The 13,988-nt window shown below is 41.1% G+C and overlaps 1 protein-coding gene across 1 annotated transcript; it reads right to left on the bottom strand.

Annotated features, from left to right (window-relative positions):
* Window positions 1-11,084: 11,084 nt before the first annotated feature.
* On the bottom strand, window positions 11,085-12,063 carry LOC122738326 (60S ribosomal protein L28-like). Its single transcript, XM_043980374.1, has 2 exons — window positions 12,042-12,063; window positions 11,085-11,576 (listed from the first exon to the last, which is right to left on the bottom strand). The coding sequence occupies exons 1-2, from the start codon at window positions 12,061-12,063 to the stop codon at window positions 11,131-11,133; spliced, it is 468 nt and encodes a 155-aa protein (XP_043836309.1). The 3' UTR covers window positions 11,085-11,130.
* Between the last annotated feature and the right edge of the window lie 1,925 nt (window positions 12,064-13,988).

The following is a 13,988-nucleotide window of genomic DNA, read 5'->3' as shown; positions in this document are numbered from 1 at the left end:
GATAAGGATCCCTGGAAATTTGTAGATCACTTATCTCCCTTTTCTAGACTATAAGTCCCTGAAGGTTAGAGATGATGTCTTATTCATTTTTGTGCCTTCCTCAGCATCTGCACAAAGTAGTTGTTTAATAATAAGATGATTATGGTTTAATATTCACCGGGCATTCATTGTCAGAGCCCAAATGACTAAAAGGTGAAGCTAGATGGTATAGTAGATCGAGTGTTAGACCTAAAGTCAGGATGACCTGAGCTCGAATCCAGCTTCAGACACTAATTAACTGTGGAACCTTGGACTAGTCACTCTACCTCAGTTTCTTCCTCTGTAAAATGGGGGTCATAATAGCACCTTCCTCTCTGGACTGTTAAGAAGATTAAATGAGATAATATTCTTCCCCTTTCCCCTGCCTCCATCCCCTCCCCCACACCCCCCAGGAAAGACTGAATATGGGCATTTCAGGTGTGCATAAAGGTACAGGTAGGAGACATTTGAGGACCAAGGAACCTCTTGGAGCCCTTAAAATCACACAGTTCCTTCACACACCATGTCAACAATGACAAATTCCCAAGGCCCGCTTTGTTTCTGAGTGGATTAACACAGCAGCCTCTGCCCTGACACAGGGTTTCAGTCACCAATTCTCAATCTAATGCAACCGGACAAGCATGGCCTTCTTTATCTGCTCATCGCCTAAAGCATGACACTTGGTTATCCCTTTTACAGGAGGCCTGGCTGTGACTGACAGAATTGGATACAAACACAGCCAGGCCTCCCTGGCTGCCCACTTGATGACATGCTTGGACAACAGGAATTTATTATTTTTTTTCTTGGGCTTACATCAGTTCTCATGTGAAAATGTCACGCAAGTGCAAACCCAAAGCTGTCTGGAGAAACCCCTTTGCTTGACTAATCAACCCTCCCTAGGGGTACCCCTCTAAGTGTGGGGGAGAGGACCAGAGAAGAGGTGGGAAAGCTAACCCTGAAGAAATGTAGCCTGTCATCATATTAAAAAAATTTTTTTGTTAAATGCCTGAGTTGATATGTAATTATAATGACCAATCTTTGCCCCAGAGATGCCATGCGAAAATTCATGCCTCCCTTTTTTGAAAAGGTGGGGGACTATGGGTGTAGAGCATTTTATACATTGTCAGACTCCATAGAGGTTTAGATTAGTCTTGATGAGCTGAATTTTTTTTTTTGCTTGTACAGGATGATTATTTTTATTGTCTCCCTTATATATGAGCAAATGTTTTCATTGGCTTAATGAGGTTTCATTGTGAAAATATACTTGTTTCAGTAATACAATGAGCATAGGAATGCTGTCGAAACCAATAAGAAAAGCAATATGAAAAGAAAATCATTCTACTTTTAAATCAACATCTAAACAAGGAGAAACTGAGTTTAAAAATTACATAGATGAATTTATTAAGTGCTTACTGCATATTAGGCATGGTACCAAGCACTGAGGATGCAAATATAAGCAAGCAAGCCTGTCCTTGCCATCCGGCAGTTTACAGTTCTAATGGTGAGGGAAGGAAGGAACATTCCCAGGCACTATGCTAAGTGATTTACAAATGTTTTCTCATTCAATCCTCCTAACAATCTTGTGGGATTGGTACTACTATGGTCCCCATTTTACTACAAAGGAAAACTGACTTACCCATGGTCACATAGCTTTAGTAAATATCTGAGGTTGCATTTGAACACATATGTTCCTGACTCCAGGACTGTCACTCCACCTACTACACCTCTTAGCTTCTGGTGGCAAGACAGTGAACATAAGGGGAAGCTATATAATGTGGAGATGACCAGTAAGGATCATGAAGGCTTGGCTTTTGGCAAGGTGAGATAAGAAATCACCTATTAGAGCTTATCTTCTTAAGAGCAGAGTCTAAGTTTCAAGTGTGTGTATATATTGTGGGGCTTGGGAGTGAAGGTAAGGAAGTCATGCAGAGGCCCGGATCTGGGTCTTTGTTGCAAGGCATGGATAAGGGAAGGAGAAGGACCATGTTCAGAAATGAAAGTGGTATAAAACAAAAATTAAAACACAGTAATATTTTTTTTAAATCTCTGTGCTTTTGTGACTTAGCACTGGACAGGCCGCCATATGCAATATGCCCCAAATTAAGCAAAGAGAACCTTAGCTCTCAAGTTAGATGAACTCAATCCTGGTCCCACATCTGTGACAACTATCCATTTGGCCAAAGAAATTCAATTCAATTGGAGGAGCATTTCCCAAGTGACTCCTAGGTGACAGAAACAGTACTAGGTACTGGGATTCCAATATTGAAAAAGAAACAGTCTCTGCCCTCAAGAAATCTCAGAAATTTTAACTCTCTGGATATCAGATGAGTGTAGTAATACTCCTTCCTACCTTCTTGACAAGGCTGTAAGTTTCAAATGAGAAAAGTCCTATGGGAGTGTTTTGAAAAGGCTAAAATGCCATATCACCGTAAAATATTGTTTTAGAAGGGTGACATTGTTCTAGGGGCTTGCAGATACCTACAGCCTTGATTTCCAGCCCTGTTTCTGAATCATCCTAGAAAAGTTCCTTATTACTTCCAAGTGTAAGGGGCTAAAATTCTAGCTAGTCTGTCTAAAATATCTAATGAGTGGTCACCAATAAATTATAAGCTTTAGCAAGAGTTAGACTTTTAAGCATTTATTAAGGAGAATAAGAATTTGGTGAAGAAAGAGAGAAAAGCCTTGATTCATCTATCTATCAAAGGGAGAGTGCATTTCTAGCTCCACTCTCCACCAGCATCCTGACGAAAGAGCGCAAGAGAGCCAGCCTCGCCCCCTCTTCCTCCCACAAGCAAATGTCACTTCCTGACACCGAAGAAGCTGCATGGCCTTGCCCTCAGAGGCCTTCTTCTTATGGTGGAGCTTTCCTACAGTAAGTCTCCAGCAGGTGGCATCGTTCCAATCGTTACACAAGGATATCTCAAAATCATCAAAAATTCTATAAAATTTACATTCATTCCTTAGATGATAAAAAGGGGAGGGGGAAGGCAAGATTCCATCTCAAAATTTTAGGAAATTGTAGTGATAGGGAGCAATTATTCATCTGAAAGAAGGAAGAAGGGAAAGAAGGAAGCATTTATTAAGTATCTCTGGGGCCAGGTAACTTACTTTACAAATATGATCACTTTTTTTTTTTTCCGGAGCAATGAGGGTTAAGTGACTTGCCCAGGGTCACACAGCTAGTAAGTGTCAAGTGTCTGAGTCCAGATTTGAACTCAGGTCCTCCTGAATCCCAGTCTGGTGCCTTATCCACTGTGCCACCTAACTGCCCCCTCAAATATGATCGCTTTTGATCTTCACACTACCCCTTGGTGGTAGGGGCTATGGCATCCTCATTTTACAGCTGTGGAAATTGAGGCAAACAGAGGTTAAATGGTGTAATCAGGGTCACATAACTAGTAAGTGCCTGAGGCTGGATTTGAACTCGGGTCTTCCCATCTTTAGGCACTGCACTCTACCCACTGTACCACCTAGCTAATAAAAAGCATTTATGAAGATCAAAGGAAACAAAGGCTGCAAAAGGTACTATTTTATTTTCCTTTCTCTTAAACTCAAAATATTATATACATATGGCTACCAGAGTTTGAACCTGGGGAAAGTCACTGTTTCTCCAATTCTTTTGTTGTCATTGGTCAGTTATATCTGACTCTTCTTGACCTCATCTGGGGTTTTCTTGGCAGATATACTGGAGAGATTTGCCATATCCTTCTTCAGCTTCTCCAATTCTCCCTCAGCCCATAAGAGGTAGCCTCTCTGGTCAGGATGGACAGTTCCTTTCACACACACGGCCTGAAAAGAAGTAACTGCTATGTCCTGCCCTGGAGAATCTGGGATATAGGAGAAGGAACATCAGCTGGCTTCTCCAGGAGAGGCAGTGTAATGTACTAGGAAGAACCCTGAAGTTGGAGTCAGGAGAATAGATTTTGAGACCAAGATTCTATACTTCCTAACCCTTCCTGGCTTCAGTTTCTCCATCTACAAAAGGAAAAGATGAGCACTGACTACCCCCTGGGATTGTGGTGGAAAAAGCATTTTGTAAACCTTAAAGTATAACATTATCCAATCTCATTCAGACTCCCAGATCGCCCTTCATCCACCCACCAGGACACCAGCGCCAGCATAACCCTCTTCCTAACATTTCTCCTCGCCTTTCTCCTTCTGCCTGTTGCTCATGAAATAATAATTAAATCAATATATCTGTTGCAAATGGAATAATCATGACAAGCTACTGCCTCTTCCACAACTCCTAATCTCTGTAACTGTGGAAACCAAAATTCCCCCACCCTGGATATCACTCCTCAATAGGTGTCATAGACCTTAACAGAATGTAAGTGCCCTGAGGGCAGGAACTCTCTCAGTTCTGTATTTATATCTTTAGCGCCTGTTTAGTAGGCATTTAATAAATTTTATTGATTGATTGAATGGATGTTTACTAAGTACCTACCATATATAAGGCACTGAGGATATAAAGACTTCACAAAAATAGTTCTTGCCTTCAAGAGATGCTACTTCCATGGTCCAGTATCCCAGCCTCCAGCTCCCACCTGGTACACCAAGCTCTTGCCCTGGGACCCCCTATGCTACTCCCCAGATATCTCCAAGCCATGCCCACCTAACCCCCACCATTCCCACCCCACTTTATAATTCTGGCTCTGAAAATGGTATTTAAATCAACTCTATCAAAGCCCCCCCCCCCCCCATGGGCTTTCTGGTGGAGAGGAGAAGTCTCTACCTATGTTCTCCAAGTACATGCCTCTTCACTGTGCGTACCCCAGATCTGGAATTCTCTCCCTCCTTGCCACCATCTCCTGGCTTTCATAGCCTCCTTCTTCAAGAAGCCTTTCCTGCTTCCGCTCTTCCTCACCCCCAACACACACAAACTGCTAGTACCTTCCTTCTGAGATTATTTTCCATTCATGCAGATATCATATATTATAATGTATGCACACACGCATGCATATGCATCATAATATACAATGCGTATCTGTATGCATATATGCATACAAAACCTTTGCATATATACACATATGTATTGATGTATACAGGTATATAAATATATGCATATAGTGATACATGTATATATTATATTTAAATGCATATTTATATGTGTATGGTTTATGTGTGGCTGTTCGCATGTTATCTCCTCCACTGTAATATAATCTCTTTGAAGGCAAGGACCAAATTTTGGGCTTGTTTTATATTCTCAGGTTTAGCACAAATACCAAACATGGACTAAGCTTTCAATTAATGCTTGTTGGCTGGTCAGATAACCACCTTCCTTCCCAGGTGCATTGTCTTCCCTGTGAAAATGACAGTCAGGGATCTCTTGTTTGTATTCGGTTTCTAGCACAGAGTAAGCACTGAATAAATTCTTTTTCATTCATTCACTCATTCATTCACTAAAGGAGCTCATATTCTACTAGGGATAAACCGCAACAACATAATAGCTAGTGATGTCACAGTGGATAGAGTATGAGGTCTTGAGTTGGGGAGCCTCATCTTCATGAGTTCAAATCTGGCATCTGATATTGACTAGCTGTCACTGAGCAAGTCACTTAAATCTATCTGTCTCAGTTTCCTCATCTGTAAAATGAGCTGGAAAAGGCAATGGCAAACCACTCCAGTATCTCCCAAGAAAACCCCAAATGGGGGTCACAGAGAGTCAGATACAACTGAAAATGACTGAACAACAATAGGGCACTTTAAATTTCACTTGTGTTACTTTTTTTTTAATCCTCACCCTGCAAAGGAAATGCTATTATTATAACCATTTTACATATAAAGAAGCTGAAGCAGACAGAGGTGAATTAACTTACCCAGGGTCACATATCTAGTATGTTTTTGAGATGGGATTTGAACTCAGGCCTTCCTGCCTCCAAGTCCAGTGCTGTTTGTCCTTTGCCATTAAACTACCTGATGCAAGTGGATAATTCTACTCAAGCTCACTTAAGGGGAAGAGAAATGGCATTACTAAATAAGGGGATTAGACAAGACCTCCAGTAGGAGATGGTGCATGAGTATAGAATTAGAACTGGAGGAGATCCTAGAGATTTAGTTCAATCTCCTCAGGTTACAGATAAGGACATTCTGGAACTATAATGTTAAATGACCTGTCTAAGGGCACACAGGTAGGAAGAAACAGAGCAGAGATTCAAATCTAATTCCTCCTACTGCAATTCTAGGACTCACCTCACTACACTGCTCTACCTTTCCCTAAACAAAGCCAAAATTTTTGTGTCCAGTATATGTTGATTTGTTAGATGAAAGACCCAGATGTCATTCTTTCCAACACCAACTTGGACAGCATTAGAGTATTAATGGTTGAGCAATCTTTCAAATGAATGGGTAGACAAACCATCTGGATGATTCAGACCCAAAACTCTCTTTTCCTTCAGTCAGGTTTTTAGCTTGAATACTCAGGATAATTATCTCATTGCCCAACTTCCCACTGCCTGGGCACACCAGCCTCCACGCAGAGATGGCCTTTTACAACTCAGCAGCCCCATGTAGTCAGGAAGCCTGAAGGTCCCTCTGCCAGGAAGGGAAGGATACGGCTCATCTCACATTCACTGAAGGGTGATATCTGCCAATCATATATCTTTAAGGCATACCACAGACAGATGGTTCTGATGTTAAATCCAGCTTGGAGGGAAAGAAAAGCAATTTGATTTTAATCACTAAGAGCTGCTGTTACCTACAGTCTAGCCAAAACCATCTCTTGCTTGGAAATCTCAGTCAGAGAGAAGAGTGAAGTAGCACCTATGGGAGCATGTCTTATGTTAGCAAAGTCTTTGTGTAACTCAATATAAAAAGAGTGAATATTTGAGATATTTGGTGATCCTTTAGATAGGGTAATGTTCAATTGTTTGGAGGATTTTTGATTATGGACCATTACTTACCTTGATAAATTGTAGAGCATTCATAGAAGGGCAACAAGAATGGTGTCTTTGAACTTAAGGCTAAGTTAAAAGAACTGGATGGGCACAGTGTTTAGAGCACCTGTCTGGAGTCAGGAAGATCTCAGACATTTACTAGCTGTATGACCCTGGGAGAGTCACTTAGCCTTGTTTACCTCAGTTTCCTCATCTATAAAATGAGCAGAAGAAGGAAATGACACACCACTGTCAAGAAAACCACAAATGGGGTCATGGAGAATTAGACACAACTGAAAGTGACTGAACAACAAAAAAAGGAACTGAAGATAATCACCTCGAAAACACAGGAGGGGCAAGATAAGCATCCTTCAAGTATCTGAAGGGCCAATATGTGTAAGAGGGACTATATATATCCTCTTTAGCTCAGAAGGAAGAACAAGGAACAATGGGTTTGGCAAAGAGCCAAATCCATTCTTAAGATGGAAAATAAAATTGTCATTAATAGTTAGAACTACTCCAAAGTGGACCGTGATGCCTTAAGGTTCTCTCTCATCAGGGGTCTTCAGGCAGAGGCTGGGTGACCCCTTGGATGGGTTGTGGAAGGGATTACTAATTAGGGATGATTTGGAGGAGATGGCAGCTGAAGTCCATCCAGCTCTAGGTTCTGAAATGCTAAGATAATTATGTTGCTGTGAGATAGCTTTAAAGGTAGGTACTCCTTACAACGGCATGAGTCTAACATAAATTCCAGCTATTGGGTGTTTATGCACATTCTTCTAGGTAAGACAATGTCTCAGGTGAGACCTGTGCTAGGCTATGGAGCTCACTTCACCACCACCTATCTGCCAGTTAGTTAATTCCAAGAGTCGAAAGTTTTGCCAAGATGATGTCTCAGTGTTAGTTGTATAGACAAACAGGTAATATTCGTCAATGAAATATGTGTGAGACAGTACTGTCCCAGGTCAGGAACTAAGTGCCCTTACCATAGGCAAAGAGTACTCACACTCATAAGAAAGGGAGATAGAGCACAAAACTGCAAAGAGCCAAAAAGATAGCGACATCCTGACTTGTAGGTCAGCAAGAAGGCAACTCGGTCCAAGGCAATCTGAGACTACATACAATACGGCAAGGGGCCAGTGAAGTGTGGAATGGGAGCTACAGTAACAATAGCTGGCAAAGAGGAATTCCTAATGATCCCCATGTATCAGCTGCCAGGTAGGTGGGACCTAGTCAAGAGGCTACCTACCTGCTGGTATTATCCAACCATGCACTTTTTGGGTGAGAGAGCTGTTATTAACTAAGTTTCTTTCCCTCTCCAATATACCTATATGTATATATATACAGACACAAGTATATATACATGTGCATGTATGAGTGCATGCAACTCATGTTTATTTATATAGATATGCATGTTTTGTATGTAAACACATATTGTTCATGTGCATTGATATTTATGTATATATCTATTTATGCAATACATATATATATAATGGTTCTTATGTATTCAAATATTTTATGTGTATATGCATGAATTACACACGTGGATAGGCATGCATATATACATATACACAATGTATATATATAATCTATGTGTGTGTGCATATATACCTATACCTATGCACATGCACCTGTACTTATACCTACACCTACACATACATATACATATATGTGTGGTAATCTTTTATTTATGGGGTTTTTTGCCATTATGTCATAGTCACTTTCACCCCCTCCAGATTGAACCCTCCTTTGACAAAAAAACACAATCAAACAAAAACATCCAATTTTGAAGTCTTGACTAATGTGTACACACACACACACACACACACACACACACACTATTCTATTCTAACGGTTGTCCCTATTTGCTTTTCTTTCACTGGTTTTTCCATCCCTTGGAATCCAACTTCATTTTAGTGATATTCCATTTACATTGTTGTTATCATAGTGGCTAGCATCAATTCATGCAACTCTTCCCATGGCATTTCTGAATTCCACATTTTTATTATTTCTTACTACACAATGTTCACAGGAAAGCTAGGTAGTGCAGGATATAGAACACCAGGACTGGAGTTAGGAAGACCTGAGTTCATATCTGGCCTCAGACACTTACTAGCTGTATGACTCTGGGCAAGTCACTTAACCTCTGTTTGCCTTAGTTTCCTCATCTGTAAAATGGGGGTAATCATAGCATTTATCTCCTAGGGTCAAATGAGATAATATTTGTAAAGTTCTTGGTTCAGTGCCTGGATCCTAGTATGTACTATATAAATGTTAGCTAGCTATTATGGATATTATTCATGCATCATAAAGTTTCTCTCCACCCTCTCCCAGTCACTCCTATGGTGTCAGCCTTGGCTGTACCCTTGACTGTGCAACATTTAGTACCCCACGCATGTCTGCCTGTCTGTCTTGCCCAAGCCCTACTGGCATGTGAGGTGCTGACAATAGGCACCTGGACCAACAAAATCACCTTTCAAAAGCTTTTTTCAGTTCTATATTATGAATTCTTGTAGGTAAGCAGACAATGCTCTCATATAAAAAGTCCCCCAAACCTACATAATCCAGGGTCTCTCCAAAATCTTAATATAGTCGTCAGCTACCAAATCCTAAAACTAGACTAAGGGACACCCTGGCTTATTGAACCTTACCAGAAGGAACAATGAAAATTAAGAATTCAGAGAAACATGGAATGATTTGTATTAACTGAATAACAACAAACTCATGACTACAAAAATGTAAATGAAGGCAGAATAATTCAGATCAAATACAATGACCAATGGAGACTTCAGGGAATGTAGCATACGTTTTCTTTGTTGTGGTATAGATGAATTGAATTACAGGTATAGAATGTTATATACACTATAAATGGTAGATGTGGTATTGGAAGGTTTTCATTACTAGGCGTTGTCATTTCATTCATTTTAAATATAATAGAAAAACTGTGAAGAAGGTGTTTGAAGAAGAGGTATAAAAACAAAATATGCCAATTGAAATATAATATGTATCACAAGTAAAATATTATAAACTCTCTATAAAATGCATGTACATATGCATATGCGTAAGTATATGTGTGTATATATATGAAAAAAGAGATGACAAGCTTGGGAGTGAAGCACAAATTAAAAATGAGGAGTATGAACAATTCCCGAGGGAGGTGAGAGAAGATGCACTTTGGTGCTGAAGCCCTCATGTACCAGTCATGTAACTCTTGGTACAACATCCAGATAAGTTTTTGGTGCTTACCTCCTCAACCAGGTGGTTGTTTCTTTATTTGTGGTCGGTATAGCCTTTACCTACCCAGTTTCCACCAATGGATGTTCCAGATTTTATTCCAGTATCATCCCAAGAGAGAGAAAAGTAGCACAGGAGTAGATCTGGAATGAGGAGAAAGCCTTGGATCCCAAATTCAAAGACTCTGGAATCCGGTCTCGGCTGTGATATATACTTCCTGGGTGATCATGGGTAAAAGTCACTTCATTTCTCCAAGCCTCCATTTCGTTAACTGCAAACTAAAGAAACTTGCAATATCCCACTCACAGGGTTTTTGTAAGGAGAGAGCTTTGTGAAGTCTGCATTGCTTTATAAATGTGAACAATTTTCAAAGCCTCTTAGAGTTACCATTTGGCATTATGCCCTCTGCCTTTATACAGAGTTATTTTGAGAATTTTCCATTTATATAGTGTCATTGTATGCCCTGGAAAAACGTAGTTAAAAATATTGTCTGTTATGTTAACTCACTACTTACTGTCCCTTCTACATAGATAAATTCACCTTTTAGGTTAGTTCCAGGGGAAAAACAAAACAGAACATTATCTCTCTCACAAAAAAATGAATTTCTCCTGTCATAAAATAAATACGATGTGACACTAAATATTTCTTTCTCTCTTTTTTTCCTTGCTTCTTCTGACAGAGAGCTCATGGGCAAATGCAATGTCCTGCAATAGTAATTGACTTCTCTCAGGTGCCTGGTGATATCTACTCCTTCTGCTTCTTTCAGAGTGTCTCTGTCCTGTTTTGCTCTTAAATATCATATTTTGTACCTAAGACTTTCCTCAGTCCCGTAGGAAGTGTGCATTGTATCAATTTTAACTAAATAAAGATGCCATTTGGATAGTGGAGAGAGGTAATGAGGATTAGGAGAAAGACATGTGATTTCCCTCAAATCCAATGAATCATTCTTTTTTTTTTTAAACAGGTCGAGCAGTTTGACTTTATTAGCCAAAGGCAGGTTTGGCCCCTAAGTGCTCTTGGGTGGGCGGGTTCGCTTCTTCTTCACCACCACTGGCTTCTGGCTCCGCAGGATGGCACTGGCCGGGCGCAGAGCGGCCATGCGGAGATCTTTCCGGTATTTGTTCTTGCGGATGATGTGCCAGACACTGTTGAGCGTGGCCTGGGCATTTTTGTTGATGGTGGCCCTCACATAGGAAGTGGCAGGCTTCCTCTGACCTGCCCGGCGCTTCAGCACCACCATGATGCCCTTGCAGTCAGCGGCCGGCTCTATGCCCACCATCTTCCGGTGGATCAGCCCGTTGTAGCAGAAGGAGTTTCGGGCCTTGAGGTTGTTGGGCTCGGTGCTGTACGTCTGCTTGTTGCGCTTGATGAGGAAGCTGGAGCAGTTCCGGAGGACCATCCACTGCAGATGGGCCGATATGGCGGCGGCGGGGGCTGCTCTCGCGGAGACTCCTGGAGACGGAAAGGGCCCCAATGAATCATTCTTAAAGGCACAGTTCAACCTAGCTGGCAAAAAGACTTCTCTCAAAGCACAAGGTTTCCTGCTGTTTATTCTTAAGCCATTTATGTCATAGTCGACTTGTCTTGGCAAAGATGCCAACAGCAGACAGCATTAAGGGAAGGGAATCAAATTCAATTAACTCATAATAAACAAGTGTTTCTTCATGTTCTGCTAATAGAAAAGAGGGAAGCTTCCCAAGAAAATGAGATTACGATACTCTACACAGTGCTCTCCAGGAATAAAAGCAGTACTTTTTTTTTTTTTTTTTAGTGAGGCAATTGGGGTTAAGTGACTTGCCCAGGGTCACACAGCTAGTAAGTGTTAAGTGTCTGAGGCCGGATTTGAACTCAGGTGCTCCTGACTCCAGAGCCAGTGCTCTATCCACTGCGCCACCTAGCTGCCCCAAAAAGCAGTACTTTTGACATGGGAGCCTGGCATTGTGAATGATACAACAGGGAAAAAGGAAAGAAGGACTCAGAAATAGAGGCGCAAGGAATGATATGCAAAAGAAGGCATACAGATTCAAGCATTCAATGCTAATCCATAATGAGGTCCAACAGGATTTCCTTTGGCCTACCAACTGCTGGTTGATTCAGCAGGAAAAGAAACCAACCATTTGTTTTTCCTATGCTTATTTTGATGTTTAATTTCAGCAATTTAAAATCAAAATTAAGTCCGGAAAAAGTCACTTTAACATCTTGCTTTCAGTTTACCCATCAGTAAAATGATAGGGTAAAACTAGATAAACTCAACCCTAAACCCTATAAAAGTCTATGCACATTTGGGACTTGTCACTTGGTCACTCTGGAGAAGTCACCACCTCTCACAACCTCTCTCCCTCCCTCCCTCCCTCCCTCCCTCCCCCCCTCCCTCCTTCCCTCGATCCATCTCTCTCTCTCTCTCTCTCTCTCTCTCTCTCTCTCTCTCTCTCTCTCTCTCTCTCTCTCTCTCTGTTGAGCAATGAGGGTTAAATGACTTGCCCAGGGTCACACAGCTAGTAAGTGTCAAGTGTCTGAGGTCACATTTGAACTCAGGTCACCCTGAATCCAGGACAGGTGCTTTTTCCACTGCACTATCTAGCTGCCTCCTACAACCTCTCTTGATATGGGCCTGGGATAACTCAGAGAAGTTTTCTCCTTGAGAAGCAAAACTAAAGGACAGACACACCTAAGAGAAGTAAAGGGAGATAAGTCCATTAGGCATGACTACTACTTGAATGGTGTCCTGGGAAGGAGATAACTCCATATGTCAAGACCATCACCCCAAATGCAAGCTTTTCCCACCCCACCCCTCATTCAAGCTTTCCCCATCCCACTGCAAAAGGAACTTTCCAAGATCAGGTGGTAATCTTATCTATCCTCTATAAAAGCTTTGGCCTACCTTTGGTTCTTGGAGGAGAATGCTTCCTGCCTGGAGGCTAAGTCTTAGGCTTCTCTCTGGATCACTTTCTCTAGTTCCCAATAAAAGACCATTTTAATTCTAATTGGACTGTGTGTTGAGAGTGTAACTCTTTACAGAGGAATACCTAAGGACCCCAAAGACCTATTTCCCCTGTGACATCTCTGAAATCTAGTTTCTTCATCCCAGAATCAAAATGTAAGTTTATAAAAGGTAGGGGGCATGGGGCAGCTAGATGGCGCAGTGGATAGAGCACTGGCTCTGGAGTCAGGAGCACCTGAGTTCAAATCCAGCCTCAGACACTTAACACTAGCTGTGTGACCCTGGGCAAGTCACTTAACCCCAAATGCCTCACTAAAAAAAAAAAAAAAAAGGCAGGGAGCAGCTAGGTGGTACAGTGGATAAAGCACCAGGGCTGGGTTCAGGAGGACCAGAGTTCAAATCCGGCCTCAGATGCTTGACACTAGCTGTGTGACCCTGGACAAGTCACTTAAACCTCATTGCCCCGCAAAAATAAATCAATAAATCAATAAACCTGGTTTTCACATAAATATCATAATGTTATAAGTGCTGTTGACATTATAAATATGGGTTATCTGTATTGAGAATTGTTGACTCCATCGGGGAAATTTAACAGTCATAACTGCTGAGTTTATTGCTAGGAACTGAAGAGAGCACAAGGAATAAGTGATAAAACATTCTGACTAATATTTAATCTGTATGATGTAGAATAGGGTCAAATTGGACTTGTTTGCTAATAATGGTGAATTAAAGATCAAATATGAAGATTAAATCAGAATTAAATTACATTAGGGTATTAAGGTTTGCAAAGCACTTTGTCTGCATTATCTCATTTGGGCCTCACAATCACCCTGAAGGTAAGTATTACAGGTGTAATTACATGCGTTTTAATAGATGAGAAAACTGAGCCCCAGAAAACCTAATAAGTGCCTTGCTCAGCAGGT

The sequence above is a fragment of the Dromiciops gliroides genome, chromosome 2, assembly GCF_019393635.1.
Source record: "Dromiciops gliroides isolate mDroGli1 chromosome 2, mDroGli1.pri, whole genome shotgun sequence".
Taxonomy (NCBI): domain Eukaryota; kingdom Metazoa; phylum Chordata; class Mammalia; order Microbiotheria; family Microbiotheriidae; genus Dromiciops; species Dromiciops gliroides.
Note: the sequence above shows the minus strand (reverse complement) of the source record. Positions and strands in the feature narration are given on the sequence as shown.

Excerpts from the sequence above, each read along its gene's own strand:
- LOC122738326 (XM_043980374.1), bottom strand. The coding sequence starts at position 12,063 with ATGCCAGGCTCCCATGTCAAAA. Across the intron at positions 11,577-12,041 it reads GCCAGGCTCCCATGTCAAAA|GAGTCTCCGCGAGAGCAGCC; the intron begins GTACTGCTTTTT and ends TTCCGTCTCCAG.